Here is a 16,260-nt window from a genome sequence, read left to right as displayed (position 1 = left end):
GAGGTATTGGTAATGTATCATTAGCAAGCTCCTAAACAAGAAAGTCTAGGAACTTGTCCATACACTAACATAGGTTGTGGTGGAAATATGTCTCTCAGGGACACACAAAAAGTGGTGTTCGCTACTATTGTGGGCATTGGAAGGAGAGGGTGTGAAAAGTCATCAACTCTGATTTAACAAATTGTGACATGATTGTGGTGTTATACCTCCTCCTATTAAACTTCATCATACACCTTCAATCAACGCTAGAAACTCTCTTGTTTAACCCCTGAGCTGTTTACTGCATGATTTTACTTGAGCAGTTAGATTAAGGTGCTCTTCAGTACAGATGTGCTTGATTTATATAGCTGTCTGCAGATACTCAGAAGGTAGGATTTACAAAGCAGAATGGTAGAAGTACACAGCATTCAACACCATCAGAGTACCTGCCAATACTCCATATGCTTGATACAGTACTAGTGGAATCAAAACCCATATAATCTTTATTTTTTCATTTTTTTTAACAACAGTTTTTATTATGTCAATTGTCAAATACAATGCAGAGCTCTGTAACCCAGAGACAGACTGCCACATAATAAACAAGAAGTATTGTGTTGACTTTTAGCATATACAATAATGCAACAACTGAAATAATAAAGAAACAACCCCCCCACACTCTCTTTGCACCACACAATTAATAACACATATTCGCCCGCATATAAAGAAAAGTATTCGCAGGACCCTATAGGTCCAGAACCACAACTCCTGCCCAATTTCACCCTCAACTGCAACATCCCCACGGCAGGGGGCTCTAGGTCCAAGCCCCTATATGTCCCCCACCTCTTCCAGATCTTAAAATGCTTAAAAGGGCACCCTTGAGCTTTGAAAATAGGAACCTCCAAACCCATATTAAAATCCAAACCATTTTTCCATGCCGAGAGCAATGGTGGAACCTCAGCCTTCCACTTACGAGCAATGTCCCGTTTAGCCAGCGTAAAGCCCAATAGCATCAGCTGTCGCTTATAAATATTTCCCCCCATATAATCTGTTTTAATGCAAAACAAACTCCTTATTTTGTCAAATCAGTTGGCCGCTAGACAAAAACATGCATAGTAGTAAAATTGTTTGTTAAAATGCACTCCAACATTCCTTTTTGTTTGGAAACATGGCATGTTAACGCTTCAATAACAAATTAATTTAATGTTTTAACCCTTCAGTTTGGCGGATCTCCAGATGTCTCTAATAAATGCAATTCAATAGTGACATTATTATACCATCATGACTGTGTTGCAGATACTATCGTCACTAATGACTACAGCATAAAAAAAAATGTAATGGTGCATTTTTAAACAAAGTGAAGGAACAAAAATCAGAACGCAACGCATACAAAAAATTGCCCCTCATTCCCTATATTTCTGCTGATGAATATAAACCTATTGATCTAACAACAAGAATTCCTGTTCAAAGACAACAATGCATTTGCACCAGATATTTTCAAACATTATGTTACATTGTAACAAGCTATAAACTTCATCCCTCGAGTTCTCAATCTTAGATTTTCACAAATATTTCCTGTTTCACATCACAAGAATTTTTGCTAAACTACCCATATTTTTCATTCATACCATGGTGAAAATTGCAATCATTCTGCCCACTTTACTCTAATATCACAGTTTAGATTTTCAGGTCTGGTTCAGCAACAACGTTTATATGAATAATTTCATAATCCATTGCAAGACCTTTCCACAGAAAATGAACACTTGAATGTGCCCAACTGGTGATTAAGGCTCCAATAGTTTTCAAATTCAGAACCTGGGAATATGTACATGGTTTCTGGATTCCAATATTATCAATATTAGCTTTCCTGTAGTGTACGTCTGTCACTTTTGTTGACATACATCTGTGGTATGTTATTTCTTAAGTTTAGGAAACTGCTGCTCTGCTGTGAAGGAGAAGGTGATATGAGGTTTTTGACACCCTATGTTAGGATCAATAATGATACCTACTATAACCATGTAGATATATAGCAGGCTCAAATAGTAGAAATTCACAAAACAATAGCTGGTATAATTTTCATGGGACACAGTAATGAATTTTTTTTTAACTGAGATTATTCCCATTTTATGTCCATAAGTATAAGTGGAATATAATTCTATTAGAAGAGGACCTCACAGCTAACAAATCAAATTGGAGACTAGGGTCCTCATTTCACAGAATGCACTTTTCTTATACTTTGTGTTTTACTTGGACAGATTTCTTTTAGTATTGTGAGCTTGGGAGGGTTTCCTTTGTTTCCCTTTGACATTAGCCTGTATACCTTAATTGTATTTGTTTTCCTTTATGTACCAAAGGAGTCTGCTTGTTTATCACAGAATTATTTGTGTAATTTGGTTGATGTCTATTTTGTGTAGACGTTTCTTAAGGTATATTGGTTAAACATGTAAGGATGTTTCTCTTCCTACAGTTATTCTGATGATTATGGAGAAACCCAGAACGTTTATGTAGCTGCACTGTGTGTGGAGAATTTAGTGTAGGAATGGAATCCAGATTTAAATTATTTGAGTGGCTGTGTTTTTTTTGTCCCCCAATCAAAATGTTATAATCTGTAAAACACACACAGGTGAGTTGGAGTTCTTGGTTGACAAACTCTTTTTTCATGTGGGACCTTAAAAAGAGTGGCACATTGGAGTAACATTTACTTGCCCATTATAGTTCCCTCTAGCAGCCTTTTGAGAAATGTTTTTCCTTGTCATCATGTGATTGAGGTCAGTAACATCATTTTCTTAGCTATCAATCTTCTTTTTATTTTCTAAATACCATTATTTTCTGCATGACATATCAAAGGCTCTAATGACATTTTTCTTCTAGGCAAGGAGAGTTATTACATAGAAATAACTTGACTCTGCTGCAATTTGAAATCATTTGCATCTCAATGTTATGGCCAAGGGTTAGAGACATATTTATTTCTGGTTTAGACATTCAAGCACATTTGTAGTGTGTAAAAATGATTTCCATATGTAAAAATATTATCAACATAATTAGGAAACCTTCAGCATAGCAACCACTAGCTATCAATTATACGTGTAGATCTCCTAAAACATTAAGGATTTAATAAGTATCCAGACAGATTTACTATCTCATCCCAAAAGCAGAGTGCCTCAAGTCATAGTAGCTGGTAGTAGATGAGTAGATTGGTGGCATATAAACGTTTTAGGATATATGTGGTTTGAAAGGAATTACTGTTCTGTGATGCTGAATTTTTAAAGAGAGCTTAGCTCCAATTGAATAATAATTGTTAGTTTTAAAGAGTTTTCCAGCGACAAAGCCCAATGCTCCCCTGACATAAACCTAGCTCCACTTGATATTTGTCTCCATAAAGCCTGGTAGAATATGATTTTTATGGAATGGCTTCATGGTTGTACTCTGTAGCAGGATTAATATGGTCAGTGTAAAATCAAAACATAACTTGTACTATTACCTCAGTGAATGAGATCCAAAAATTAATTACCATGCTCTTGGCCTGTCTCTTCTCCCTAGATATGCATTGTGTGTTAGCTAAACTTCTTTCAAAAGATGATAGGGAATATGTATTGTCACTTTCAGGTCACCTTCTCCAGATTGACACGTGTCCAAGAATTCTCATAGGGATTTTTGTCTCCTTAATATTAAGAAGCCAGAGAGCAAAGAGTAGATTGTATGTATGCAATCACAGAACCAGCCAATTTGCACAATAATTTGCAATCACAAAAATCCTATGTACTTCTTTCCTTGGATGTTCGTATATCTGTATCTAATAACAAATAGTATTGTGAACACTCAACTTCTATAACTGCCTGGGTGCCAAGTCACCAAACATGTTCTGTCTTCAGCTCATTGTCTAGTGTCACCTTCAATCCATGCACAACCTCCTTCAATATTAGGTTGTGGCAACCCCTCATCTACATGAATATCGTGGTTGTTTTTGCGCATCCACTAGGAAAAGGCAAGTCTCTATCCCTAAGGTCCCCTATAGCCTACCAAACTATGGCATAGATTTACTAACAATTTGTGCTGGATTCGCGTTACTTTTCTAACACAAATCCAACTCAAAGCTTTATAGTGGTATTTAATGGTATTCTGATTTGCATTAGGAAGTTGGCCAAAATATCAAAAAATTGCGATTTGCTCTTTGTGTCAAGGGGATATTTCATGGGTTGTTATGGGCATTCCTATCCAGCCATCCTTGGGTTTTAAAGGCAAATTTCTATCTACTAACAGTTGTGGACAGGGATTTGTGCCATTACCTTACACCTTCTCATGATAGGCATAACGGAGGGAAATTTTGAGGTCACCATACTTTTCATATGTGTATATTGCACTGTAGCTCAAGGGTGTGTGTGTTGGTTCATGGCAGCCTGAAGTGCGTCAGCTCAAGGAGAAAGGAAAACGGCGCCATATCTTAGTAGATGTGGTGCTGTCTGGTCTCTTCCTTTAATACAATGCAGCGCAGAAACTTTGGTTGCTGTGCAGCGTTGGGTGAGAAATGACTAAATCTGCCTCTAAGTGTTGGAAGGTTACACCACCCACGGACAACAACTCTAGCACATCTCATGTGTTGATGACAACCCTCCCTATCAACAGAGCAAACAATCATACAGGCCTCATGTTGGTAGTTATACTTCCCCATTGTGTAGTGAATATGACCCCATTATGCCATAGTTAAAAATACTTGTATATGTTTTCCTTCACAAAACACCTACAACTATATAGTCTGTAGGTACGAAATCACACCCATCTAGAGCTTGGCTGTGTATGGTTTTACTGAGAACCCAAGCAATTATGTAGGGTAGGTAAATATTTAGTAAAATATATAGAAACACGTACACACTGCCATCTCAAAATGTTTCTTGCAGATACCGAAATGTATTATTCTGTAGCAATGGAGTGCAATATGGCTCTTATTTGTTGTTTTTAGATGTAAAGAGAATGCATGATGCCCTATACTGTGAGTCCAAGGAATACATGTGACCAATGTTCCATGTATTTGAAAATCTTGGGATGTATACATCGTGCTGCTAAACTACTCCTCCCAATGCCACATAATAGTTTAAACGTAATGGACAATGTTGTAGTTCTAAAGAAAAATATGAAAAGAAAAGTAAGGTATAGCATTAGCTAATTTGGAATACATATTCCTTTAATATGTTAATTTTCACTTTTTGCCTTGTGTGTGTTCTTGTCACTGGAAGCTCACTCACATACATATGGCGGCTTTTATGCCAGTAGTTGAAGCCAAAATGTATGAGCCTGTGGCTTTGGGGGTAGAAAGGAATGCCAGCAGAAAATGACCTCAGAACATAGTTTATGAAGATGCATTTAAATGATAGGGCAGTCGAAATCGAGGCATGCTGAATAATTAAGTGATGTATTGATGGCAAATATATATAGCAAAATACACCCCCTGGCTCATTACACTGATGAAAGCTTGGGAGCTTTCACAAAAGCTTGAGAATGGGTACTCCTGCCATAGAAGTCAGATAACATGATGCTAACTTTCACTTCATATCTATTAAAACTGTGTTTTTGCTGTTCATTGCAGCCCCTGCTGTTCCACCCGGGCATCCTTCTGCTGCTGCTCTCGTTCCTGTTGCTGTTTCTTCTGCAGCAGCGCCTGTTCCATCAGGGGGACCATCGCCACCACCCATGGGACTGCCTCCGCCAGTTGTAGCCACCCCTCCACCCCCTCCCCCGCTGCCAGTAGCTGCAGTGCCAGCGTCTTGCTATGATGATAATTCCGCATCAGGACTGGCTGCAGCCCTGGCCGGTGCCAAACTGAGAAAAGTACCGAGGGTAAGAATCACCATTTTAAATGACCACTAAGTTTAACCTTAAAAACATTGCAGGACAATTTTTTGACAACCAGAAATGTATGTACATTATGTAAACTGTGAAGGGTTAGAACCATCATTTTGTCTTTGAGGTTTCTCCTTTCATTTGTCTCGACATGTTTTTATCTCTCAAAAGTAGATATTTGTGCCACTCAATGGTTCCTTTATTTAAAATATCTATCATTTAGAATTGTATGTACCCATCTGTCTGCTAGGTCTGTAAATATTGAATGAGCACTTGTTCCTTTAACTTTCTTCTTTCATATGTATTTCTCTGTCTTTTTTCATATATCTTTTTTCATATATCTTTGCCATGGATTTTACCTGACAATCTTTCTCATTTTCTTCCAACATTATTTCTCTATTTTTCTTTTTTGTACTATGTCTTTATTACAATATAGACAGTAATGGCACAGAGTTATATACCATAAACCAAAAGATGAATATAAAATGTCTTTACCAAACCCATGCAACATGTAATACAATAATTTAGTAAGTTTTGGTTTTCGATATTAAGACTGCTCGGATGGTTCACCCAAATAGATGATCATTGTGAGGAGATTTGTATCTCGTTACCCCCATCTCTACCTCAGAGAGGAGGTATGAAATCACTCTGTCTAGTATACTAGTGAGGATTCCAGAATTCTGATAGGAGAGTAAAAATAAAAATGCATATCAGAGGATGATAGGGACGGCACTAAGGGACCAATAAACTAAAAAAAAAAGGCTACCTTTGGAAGATCAAAAAGGCTGGGGAGTGCCCATGACTTATACTGTTGGTGGAACCACTACAATCGTGGGACTTGGATGGGGGTTAGGGAGTAACTGCTTCTCTATTTTAATAGGTTCTATACCCTTTTATGTGGATTTAGATTGACTAGACAGTGTGGGGAATGGGGCCAAAAAAGTGACACTCAATGTGTTATGAAGGCTAATATGAATTAGGAGTCACTCCACATCAAGGCGATCCATAATTATAATCATCAAACAACACCTCCTTTTGGCCAACTTTGCCTTCCATGAATTCCTTTGTACCCACAAGCTGAATAAACATTCTAGCACGGTCTCCAACAATCACTTTTGAGCAAGTCAGAAACTGGATCAATGTTAAAAAAACCTATACTTTGTTCTGAAGTACTTTCAAGATAGGAAGTAAGATTTAGTTGTATTGGTGAAAGAGGTGTTTCTTCACCAACACTGATGGTAGGAACCCTCTACGTATCCTCTCTTTCATGATTGACTAGAACTGTCTCATTGGAATAACCTCTTCTCTTTGAACCCTTGGTTGGGTTTCTGGCCACTTTCAGCACTGTGAAGCAACAGGGGTATACCCAATTAACCCTTTATAAACTTGGGTAAAGGACGTAGTTTTATACAATACAAACTGGTATAAAGGAATAAATAAACAAATATTTTTTGAGTAGAGCACGTTTAATTACTCCCTCTCTACTAATTACTCTAGAAGATTATATCAAAACATTTTACACTGTACATCAATGATGGCATCTAATCATGAAGAACACAATAATACATGTATACACCAAACAATGTACATACACAATGACATGACATAAATCACAACATTAAAAAAAAAACATCAGTATAGAATACACTAACCCCAAAACAATAATTTTTACTAGTGTCCTCCTTACAACTCTGGACGGAACACTAAGAGGTAGTCCAGGTGGTACACAAAAAGTCTTTTAATTAATATAAACCATCACAGTGTACCATCATGCAATGTCAAAGCATTACAATATTTCAACGACGACTCCTTTTGTAGTGTCTACGCGACCACGTTTCGGCCTTACTCCTTCTTCGGCCTCCTCAGGACAGGGTTAACACATTACTGTACACACGATTTTAACTATAAGACCTGCTGCCACAATTTCGCTAAAAACGGCAAATTCTAATTACCAAGGTGCTGAAGAAGATAATGCACCTCCCTTGCTCGTGGCACTGGCTGCTCCCAGTCAAACAGAACACGCCAATATCGTCATTCCAAGCTCTTTCTTCCGCTTGGTCTTTATACCAATTTCACTAAATTAATCTCGGGTCCGAGTACTTCTCCGGTCCACCGTGATCCGACGACGTGGTTCATAGAGACGAGTGAACCACCACCGACTTTCCTGTCATAGTCTGGGAGATTTCCCAGCGATCATCATTTTACCTATCCTTGTTAACAAATATTTTGAGCCTCTGCCTTACCTCTTTTGGCTCCATGACTTCCCCTTACCCTCCTGGAGAGGTGTTAAAATTCAGATTCTTCGAAGAAGCAGGGGACTTCACAGCCTACAAGTTCCTGAAATGTATGGTGACAGTTTGTGGAATGGAGGAGCAAACACTGGCACACACAAAATCAGATTGACATCTATTCTAGAGCTGGGGGTACAGGTGACCTCTAAGGTCTGTTTCATCATCAGATGCTTCAATCTAGTCAATTTAGTTAACCTGAGGTTTACTATCAATCACTATCTTTGCCTAAGCTGTTTCATCAAATCCACAGCTTTAGCTAGTTTGTTAGCACATGACCCCTCCTCTCACACTTCAGAAGGATGGAAGACTACTATTAGGATGATCACTACTTATATGATAAAGTTTTTACATTTCTTTTCATTCTCACCAAGAAAGCTGGTCGGCCTAGCACTTATAACCTTGAGTCTGGACTACGAAAATGCCCTATATTTAGGACTTCCCAACTACCTGATCAAGAGACAACAGCTTATCCAGAATACAGCAGTCTGAATACTTCTTGGACTTCTTCTTAAAACGCACATGTCCCCACAGGTGCAAGCTACCTCAGAACAAGAATTCGCTTCTACCTCCCCCTCCCAACCCCCAAGAAACTTGCGATCAGCCACCAGACTTCTGGCCAGGATCTCTAAGATTCACCGTACCCAGAGCCGGGGGACAAGCCTTCTCCTTTCTAGGGCTTTCTCCATTGAAAAAGCCCCCCCCCCTTTGAAATACGGTTGATCAATGCGATCTCACTATTTAAAAAAAATGTTTAAACCTGGCTCTGAGGCAGGAATAGATGGCTTAACCGCACTGTGTTATTGTGGCCTGTGAGCTGAATGCCAGGACACTCCTTGGAGTAATTGTGTGTTATACAAGTTACCTCTTTCATTCAGTCAATTATTAATTCATTCATTCATCACTGATTTCTGCCCTGATTGTTTGAACTTTCTTTTATTGAACCTGTCTGCATTCTCCCACAGCTGCAAAATTCAGTAGCTCTCCCCCCTGTGGAGATCGTACATTTGACTTGGTTTCATCTTTGCTTGATACTGATACTTGTATTCAAATGACTATAAAGGGTTTTCAGCAATCTCTGATACATCACTCCATATATGGAACCAGTTCCTTAGGAAGAAGCTTATTCCATGCTTACCACCATGCTATTTGCACTCGACCTGTCAAAGCAAATTCTCTTTGCCCTCTATTCACTCAGGACATTGGTGGCCAAGCAACATTGTCATGCGGTGCACTTGCTGTGGGCCAGTCTGCCAACTTCCCTTGGGCTGATGTCCGCTCTTTGCAGGTGCTTGAAGACCTGCCTGTTTGCTAGACAGCCATAAACTAGCCTGATTTTCAGGAGGTTTTTACCGTTTCCAGGAAATCACATGCTCAATGTATGCTTTAGAAATTTCCAGAAACATATATGCACATTATGCGTACTAAATACCCATTTGCATTTCTTTCACTCTCTTCCAATGACTTTCTACATTTGCAGATAATTTGAGATCTACTATTCACTTTTCACCTCTACCAGTTTATCTGTATACTATTTTCATCTACTTGTATCTATCTTCTCTTTTCACTAGGTACCTCTGCATTTTGAATTGGTTGTAGGCCTCTTGTTATCCTTTCCTATAACATTGTAGCTATAAACTCTTTTAATGTCTATCTCTGGCCATGTTTTTCTGCTGTCTGTCGATTTCCATCTCTACTCTTTTCATCTCGATCCATACCCTTCTCAAGTATTAATGTACACTTCCCTTTCTTTAGATATCCTTCTTCCTAATGTAAATCTATTTCACGACATCTCTTTGCATTATGTGACCATTCCTCTCTGCACTTTTAATATCATTTTATAATTGTAGTCTTTATTCCCCCCTTTTCCAATATATCTCAGTCGGTATGTATTCTTTATCCTCTCTCATTTGCTATTTTTATTTCTGCCCTTTCCATAGAGCAAAGGCAGAAGTAAACCGTTTCATTTTCTCAAGAGAATGAGTCACTGGTTTTCTACAGTACTAAATCTCAGCCAGTGGTGGCAGGTGCCTCCCCCGGCACTCCTATCCGGGAACTGCACTTATTTTCCCTCAAAAAAACCTTTGATGCAGTGAAAAAAGAGGGAAAACCACAACACGGAAAAAGGAGTACGAGAGAGACGGCAAGAGAACGACAAAGGAAAAAAGCTGGAATAAAAAAAAAACCTGCAAGAGTGAGACTAATAATCAGGGAGTGTTGTGGATGGATTAGGGAGACATGGAGTGGAATCAAGACTTGGCAGCCTAAGTGTTCGCCGTTCCTGCCTTTGATAGTGCCATCCTTAGTCTTCTGTACACAACTTTGGGCCCTATATATTTCTGTCATATATAGCACTGAACGACCACGAGACAATGTGAGAGATAATGAGGGGTAACTCTAGACATTAGCGAGCGAGTGGGGTGATGTTATGATAAGGCAAAAAGGACGTGTACAGGCGGCACAAAGGGTGTGTATAGTTTGAAAAGGTCTACAGGAAGCACTAAGGGTGTGTATAGTTTGAAAAGGCAGAGAGGTGGAGAATCAATCACATTGAAGCTGGGGATGTTCCAAAGAGGCACAATGGAAAGGATCATGAAGGACAAGTAGGATACAGATTCTCCGAAGAATCAGGGAGTCTTTGACATGATAGGAGATAGTCTGAGGCCCAAATTCTGGGGCCATATCATGAAAAGTTGCACTGGGTGAACACAGAGCCGAGTGGCTGTATTTTGCCTTTAAGGTGTCCAGAGTTTATAAGATAACTCAGAGTTTCTCTAAATTAATGGAAGAATTTCACACTGCAAAAGTCCTAAAAAGAGGAAGGCAATTCCCTTCTCACTGTTTCCAACTTGTGCTGTTTGCATTTCATGTATTAATAAATTCAGAGTTATATGTATCGGCTTTAGCCAGCCCAAACGCAAAAAAACAGGGGCTCGGCTCAGGACTGAGCCAACATAGCTCTGCATGATATGGCCATTGTCAGCCACTCCTTATGCACTTAAGCAAGAAAGAAACAGCAGTGGTGCTGTAACTACATTGCATGGGTTTCAAATTGCATAATTTGATCATTTCTGCCCTATGGTGTAGCGCAGGCTTGTTCAGGAAGTGGGGGTTGTATGGCGGTGGGCCACTTTTTAGGTCTCTGGGACAAGTTGTTCGCCCGCTACCACTCTTCCCTAACAGTGCAGACAGAAGCAGCTTGGTTATTCTCGGGGGAGGTGGGGGGGCTGCTTTTATCCACTATTAGATATCTTAATGTTGCTTTGTAGCAATTATGGTCACATGGGCAATGAAGGATTTTCCATATGAGCCTGCAACATTTCACAACCATGGATCAACGTAATGATGTAGGCCTGCAATTTGCAATATTTTGAAGAATCAGGGATTGGACTTTGGTTTTAAGAACGATGAGAGACTTGTTCTCAAGAGTAGGCATAGAAGGTGCAGATGATGTAGATGTTCCAAATGGGAATTGGTGGACATTTGGTGTAAAAATGGTAAGGTGGTTTGAAGAGTAAAAAGGAGGAGTAGAAAGTTGTTGTCAGGCTATCCTGAAGGGACAGTAAGGGGTATAAGAGAAAAGGAGTGTTGTAATGTTCCAAAAGGCAGAGGGGTACATGAATAAAGGGCAAGTGGGGATATCCTGAAAAGGAAAACAGTCGGAATTGGAAGTTAATGTTTCCAAAGGGATAAAGATGGTATTGACATATAAAGGGTAGTTTAAAGAGTCAGGGAAAGGGCATTGAAGGATTTGGCGAGTCCCTGAATATATAGGAATAAGGTATGTTTAATAGGGTTGGTAGAGATCTAAAGAGAATGTAAGTGGGCATGGTATACTAGGAGGGTAGGGATGTTCTGAGTAAGTGAGGATAGGCATGTGCTTACAGAGCATGTGGTTGGAGGTTTGCTTTAGAGGCGTGCACAAAGTGTTAAATGAAAGATTTTATTTTCGGTTTTGGGAGGTTCTTTCTCGGGTACAATTCCTTATTTGCAAAATGTCATTCTGCCTTCTCTTGTAGCACCATGCCAGATGATAGGGGCGTTGTATCTGCTTCACATTTCCTTAGTTATATACTATCATGTTTTTTGTTTAGCACTTTCATTATATACACTCGTATTCTCTTGAGTAGCGACATGTCCATTCTCTAAATAATTTTTGGGGGGCGGTTTGAAGTTTAGGTGCTCCTGCACGAGGGCTACTTTAGGAAGTATGTAAATGTAAAATGACCTTCCTCAAGAAAAATGTTCAACATTTTCTTTGGTACTAACAGACGAGTGAATCTAGTATTTGGGTAAACGGCAGAAGCAAAGATGGTTCACAGTAACATCATATCGCAGGAATCACAAATATATTGCAGCATGGTATGTGGACTCTTATTACAATACCCTCAATTAAAAAAAGAAATCTGTCTTTTTTTTTAAGCCGGAAGATGGTTCAGGAAGCTCCAGTCCCAGTGGGGCCAATAAGAATGATGCCAACAGAACAAGCAGTGGTGGAGGAGGGAGCGGCCTAATGGAAGAAATGAATAAGCTACTGGCAAGGAGGTTTGTTTCCTTTCATAAAACCAAGCGCGTAGATGCAATTAATCCACATTCTAACATTGTGGGTTGCAGCTAAATCCATCTGCATTTGCACCTTGGAAATACCAGTGTCTGCCTGTGTTTCGCTGACATCTCATTACATCATTGCTGACCACTTCATGGTAGCCACCAGTCACAAGTGGGAAACTGAGGTCCATTCTTGGGTCATTTGTCATTTTGTATCTCATTTTCAAATTTACACCCATTTTATCATTCACTCTCCATGTTTTTGCGCACAAGAGTAGAATTTTTGAAATTGGCATTCCTTGAATTGGTAGTTAGAAAAGACAGTAAGTGTGGATTTAGTAGTCCTGCTAGGGAAAAAAATCTTATTTCATTATGTCACCTCAAAATGGCTTACTAGTTTAAATATAGCAACTAGGTCAAATATTTCCATACCACCCTAAAAGATGGCCGACTTGTTTTGTAGTAGCATTCTGAAATAGGATTGGCTCTATTGCTTAAAAATCTACCACTGATTGAAAAGCCAGATATTAAGACATAATATTTGAAGTAACTGATATAGTATTCTATAATATTTGTACAAAAGACAACATATTTCCTACGGTTCACAATCTTTATTTATTTACTTCAAAGCGTATAGGTAGAGTTAAAAGAAAAACTGATACTAAAGATTGTGAATAAAATAATGCATGACGGTTCTGAGTTAAACCCCTGCTGTTTTGAGTTAAAGTGATTAGGAAAAGACTCAACCTGTTGTGCTAGTGCCGGGAAACACCAAGTGGGTAGCTGTGCGCTTAATAAAACTGCCTAATAACAATGATAATAAAATGACAATTCATTTGTTTACATCCAGCCTTGCAGAGAACCCTCCTTCACACCTTTATCTTATTCATGGTATACAAAATAGAAATATTAGAATGACGATCATACATTTATATTAGGTTTCCTGAATTTAGACGTCTTGCACCTTTTCCAAGCCAGAAAGTGGATGCTTGTTTCGGCTGCAGATATCTGCATGCATTCAGCCCAATATATGGTCAGAATCAAGAGGGATATCTGACCCCGTTTCATCTTTCCAAAGTCATTAAAACAAAAGTCTGCTTTCTAATGTAACAATATTTAATATTATTTGCTGTGCTTCGATATTGCAGGTGTGTGGGAGGATCACTACATATAATTTAATATTGTAACTTCCAAGGATTAAAAAATTCAACTGTATAATAAATTTCTCAATTTTCTTTCAATGTCTGCTTACTCACATTCAACAGTTTAACATTCTATCCCCCATGGAATAGCAAGAAGGATAGTCAAAGTTTGTTCTGTCACAATACATTGTGGGGATTCATCACAATAAGAATCCTTATTGCTGGGACATCACTTGTCTTGCTGTCTCGTCCTTTTCTCACCTAAAGTCCGAACAGAAGACAATTCCTCCCAATAAAAGCAGACAAGCGTTTTAGATGGTAATAGGGTGGGTTTTCCATCTGGCTGCATGAATTTAAAATCAGTCGTGGATATTACTGTTGCAGGTAGTAACTGAGAATTAAGACCACAAATGGGATCCAAGGGAGAGTGACATCAAACATATCCCTCCCCGTCTACTCTTGAAAATCACTAAAGATATCTTCTACCCATCTATATGAGACCATATTATAGTGTGCAACAAAGAACTAGTAACAAAGGGGAAGAAATGTCCTATTCGGACAAGAACCCTCACTCACCCAAGGGTGACATGCTTCATCATTGGGCTCCCTCTGCACATTGGGGCCAGGCGGTCTCCAATCTGGGCTACAACTCCCCACTTAGTATCAGGGTGTGGGGAGGAGCTGAGGTGTTTTTTTTAAAGTAAAGGGATGCCGAGAAATGAAGATGGTGAGTGAGGGACAGAGTGCTGTGAAAAAGTGTAGGGAATGTAAAACTTCCTCTAAGTCTCAAATAACTTTATTCGGTAGAGTCCTCAGAAAGAGTTAAAAAGCAGAGGAACAGGGTTTTTTAAATTAAAAATATACCCCTTCTAAGGGCAACATGTTCCTGACTTTCTCATAGCTCTTCATAGAGTCCTTAGGCATTCATCAGGACCAATTCATTTAAGTCACTCTGTTCGTTTATCCATGTGTTAGATCCTGATCTGTTATTTTTCAGTAGGCTTGGGTTAAGGTTATATTTCATTGGTATTTGATCAAATAAGGAATGTTCAAAAAGATGTAAGTGAGACTTGATGATTAGTTTCCCGACAATGACTTGCCAATTGACAAACCATTGGCTCAACCAATTTAAGTAAAGTTTTGATTCTCAGAGAAGTAATAAGGGCTCAGCTAAGTACTCCGGAAACAGCCACCTGGGACCAATTCATTTTCCAAATTAAGATGATAAAGTGGGTGTTATTTACTAGAGGTTGGGAGCACTCTGAGCAGAAAAGGTTTCTGGTATTAGTCTTTTCAAGTGACACCTGATGCTATTATTTCCAGATGATCAAAAGATCGTTCTGAAATCTATATGATTGACTTACGTCAAACACCAGGGGCTTTAACTCGCATATTGCAAAGGGACACTATATGGATGTCACATCATTTAAAACGTTGACGAATACCAGGTAACGTGTTTTATTTTCCAAATGCTAAATATTGATTCAGAAGAAGTTAATTGAGATTAACATTTGTACAATAATCACCTAAATTTCAACCACTTAACAGCATCAGAATTTATCACTGATAATCATATAAAAAGGAGACCTTTTCCTTACAACCAAGTCATAAAGTCACATTGTTTCTACATACTGTAAGAAAGTTGCTGGAATGAGCTGACCGTTGAGCAGTCAGTCATGTTGGTATATATCAAGAGGATAATATGGATAGGTGTGTTTAAGTTATACTTTCTAGGCATTTTGTGCGCATCTGCACAGTTGATTTGTTGCACTGGGTCATACCACATATTGTGTTCCATCCTTACGTCTGACCTGGCAGTAGAAAGGGCAGTGTAAAACAGGGGAGGCTCTGATGTGCATCACCGAAAGCACTTCGTATTAGATTTTTTTTAGTACCCTTAGCAACACAGTGAGGGGTTAATCCTTACCGTAGTTTATGCAAAACATTATATATGAAACTCAGTTTAGTAGCTCTTTCTACGCGTGGGTGTTCATCTTGTTTGTCTGCATTTCTTTCTTCATTTACATCCTTTACCATCGTGGTGGCCATGCGATCTCTGGAAGTTAAGAATAAAAAAAAAAATCTGCTTACTGGAGATCTGTCCTTGCTCCATCCTTTCTTCATGTAATAGTTGACTCTGTTTTCTCTCTAAACACGGAGCAGGCGGAGCAGGGGAAACTCCGCCAAAGCTGCACAGACTCGGGAGGAAGAAAATCTTGCTCACAGGGGGGAGGAGTCCCTCCCTGATTTCAAAGACATCTTGTAAGTAGTTGAAAAATAGTTTTTTTGCAGGTATGTTGACTCTTTTCGGTGGCTTAGAAAGTAAATCAATCATGAGTTCAGACACTGTTTTTTTGTTTTGTACAGAGTCCAGTAGCCTGTGGTAGTCTGTATTGTCTTCTAAAGTCCTTGAATTGACAAGTTCTGTAGTGACAAGACAGCTGCAGGGCAATCTGTATTTTGGTTATTTT

General features: G+C 39.0%; 1 protein-coding gene across 24 annotated transcripts in view; it reads left to right on the top strand.

Moving 5' to 3' along the window:
• The window catches only part of EVL (Enah/Vasp-like), a 546,687-nt gene that overhangs the window by 469,975 nt on the left and 60,452 nt on the right, over positions 1-16,260 (top strand). For 17 of the 24 annotated variants that reach the window (XM_085626388.1, XM_085626384.1, XM_085626375.1 and 14 more), the window contains 3 exons: positions 5,558-5,808; positions 12,523-12,644; positions 15,953-16,051. In XM_085626388.1, coding sequence (XP_085482514.1) covers positions 5,558-5,808; positions 12,523-12,644; positions 15,953-16,051 — 472 coding nt within the window. The remainder of the gene's footprint in view (positions 1-5,557; positions 5,809-12,522; positions 12,645-15,952; positions 16,052-16,260) is intronic. The other 7 variants (XM_085626391.1, XM_085626377.1, XM_085626376.1 and 4 more) reach the window with 1 other exon arrangement.

The sequence above is a fragment of the Triturus cristatus genome, chromosome 9 (assembly GCF_964204655.1).
Source record: "Triturus cristatus chromosome 9, aTriCri1.1, whole genome shotgun sequence".
In the NCBI taxonomy this organism is placed as follows: Eukaryota; Metazoa; Chordata; class Amphibia; order Caudata; family Salamandridae; genus Triturus; species Triturus cristatus.
The sequence above is the reverse complement of the archived record's forward strand: the minus strand, read 5'-3'. Positions and strand labels throughout refer to the sequence as shown.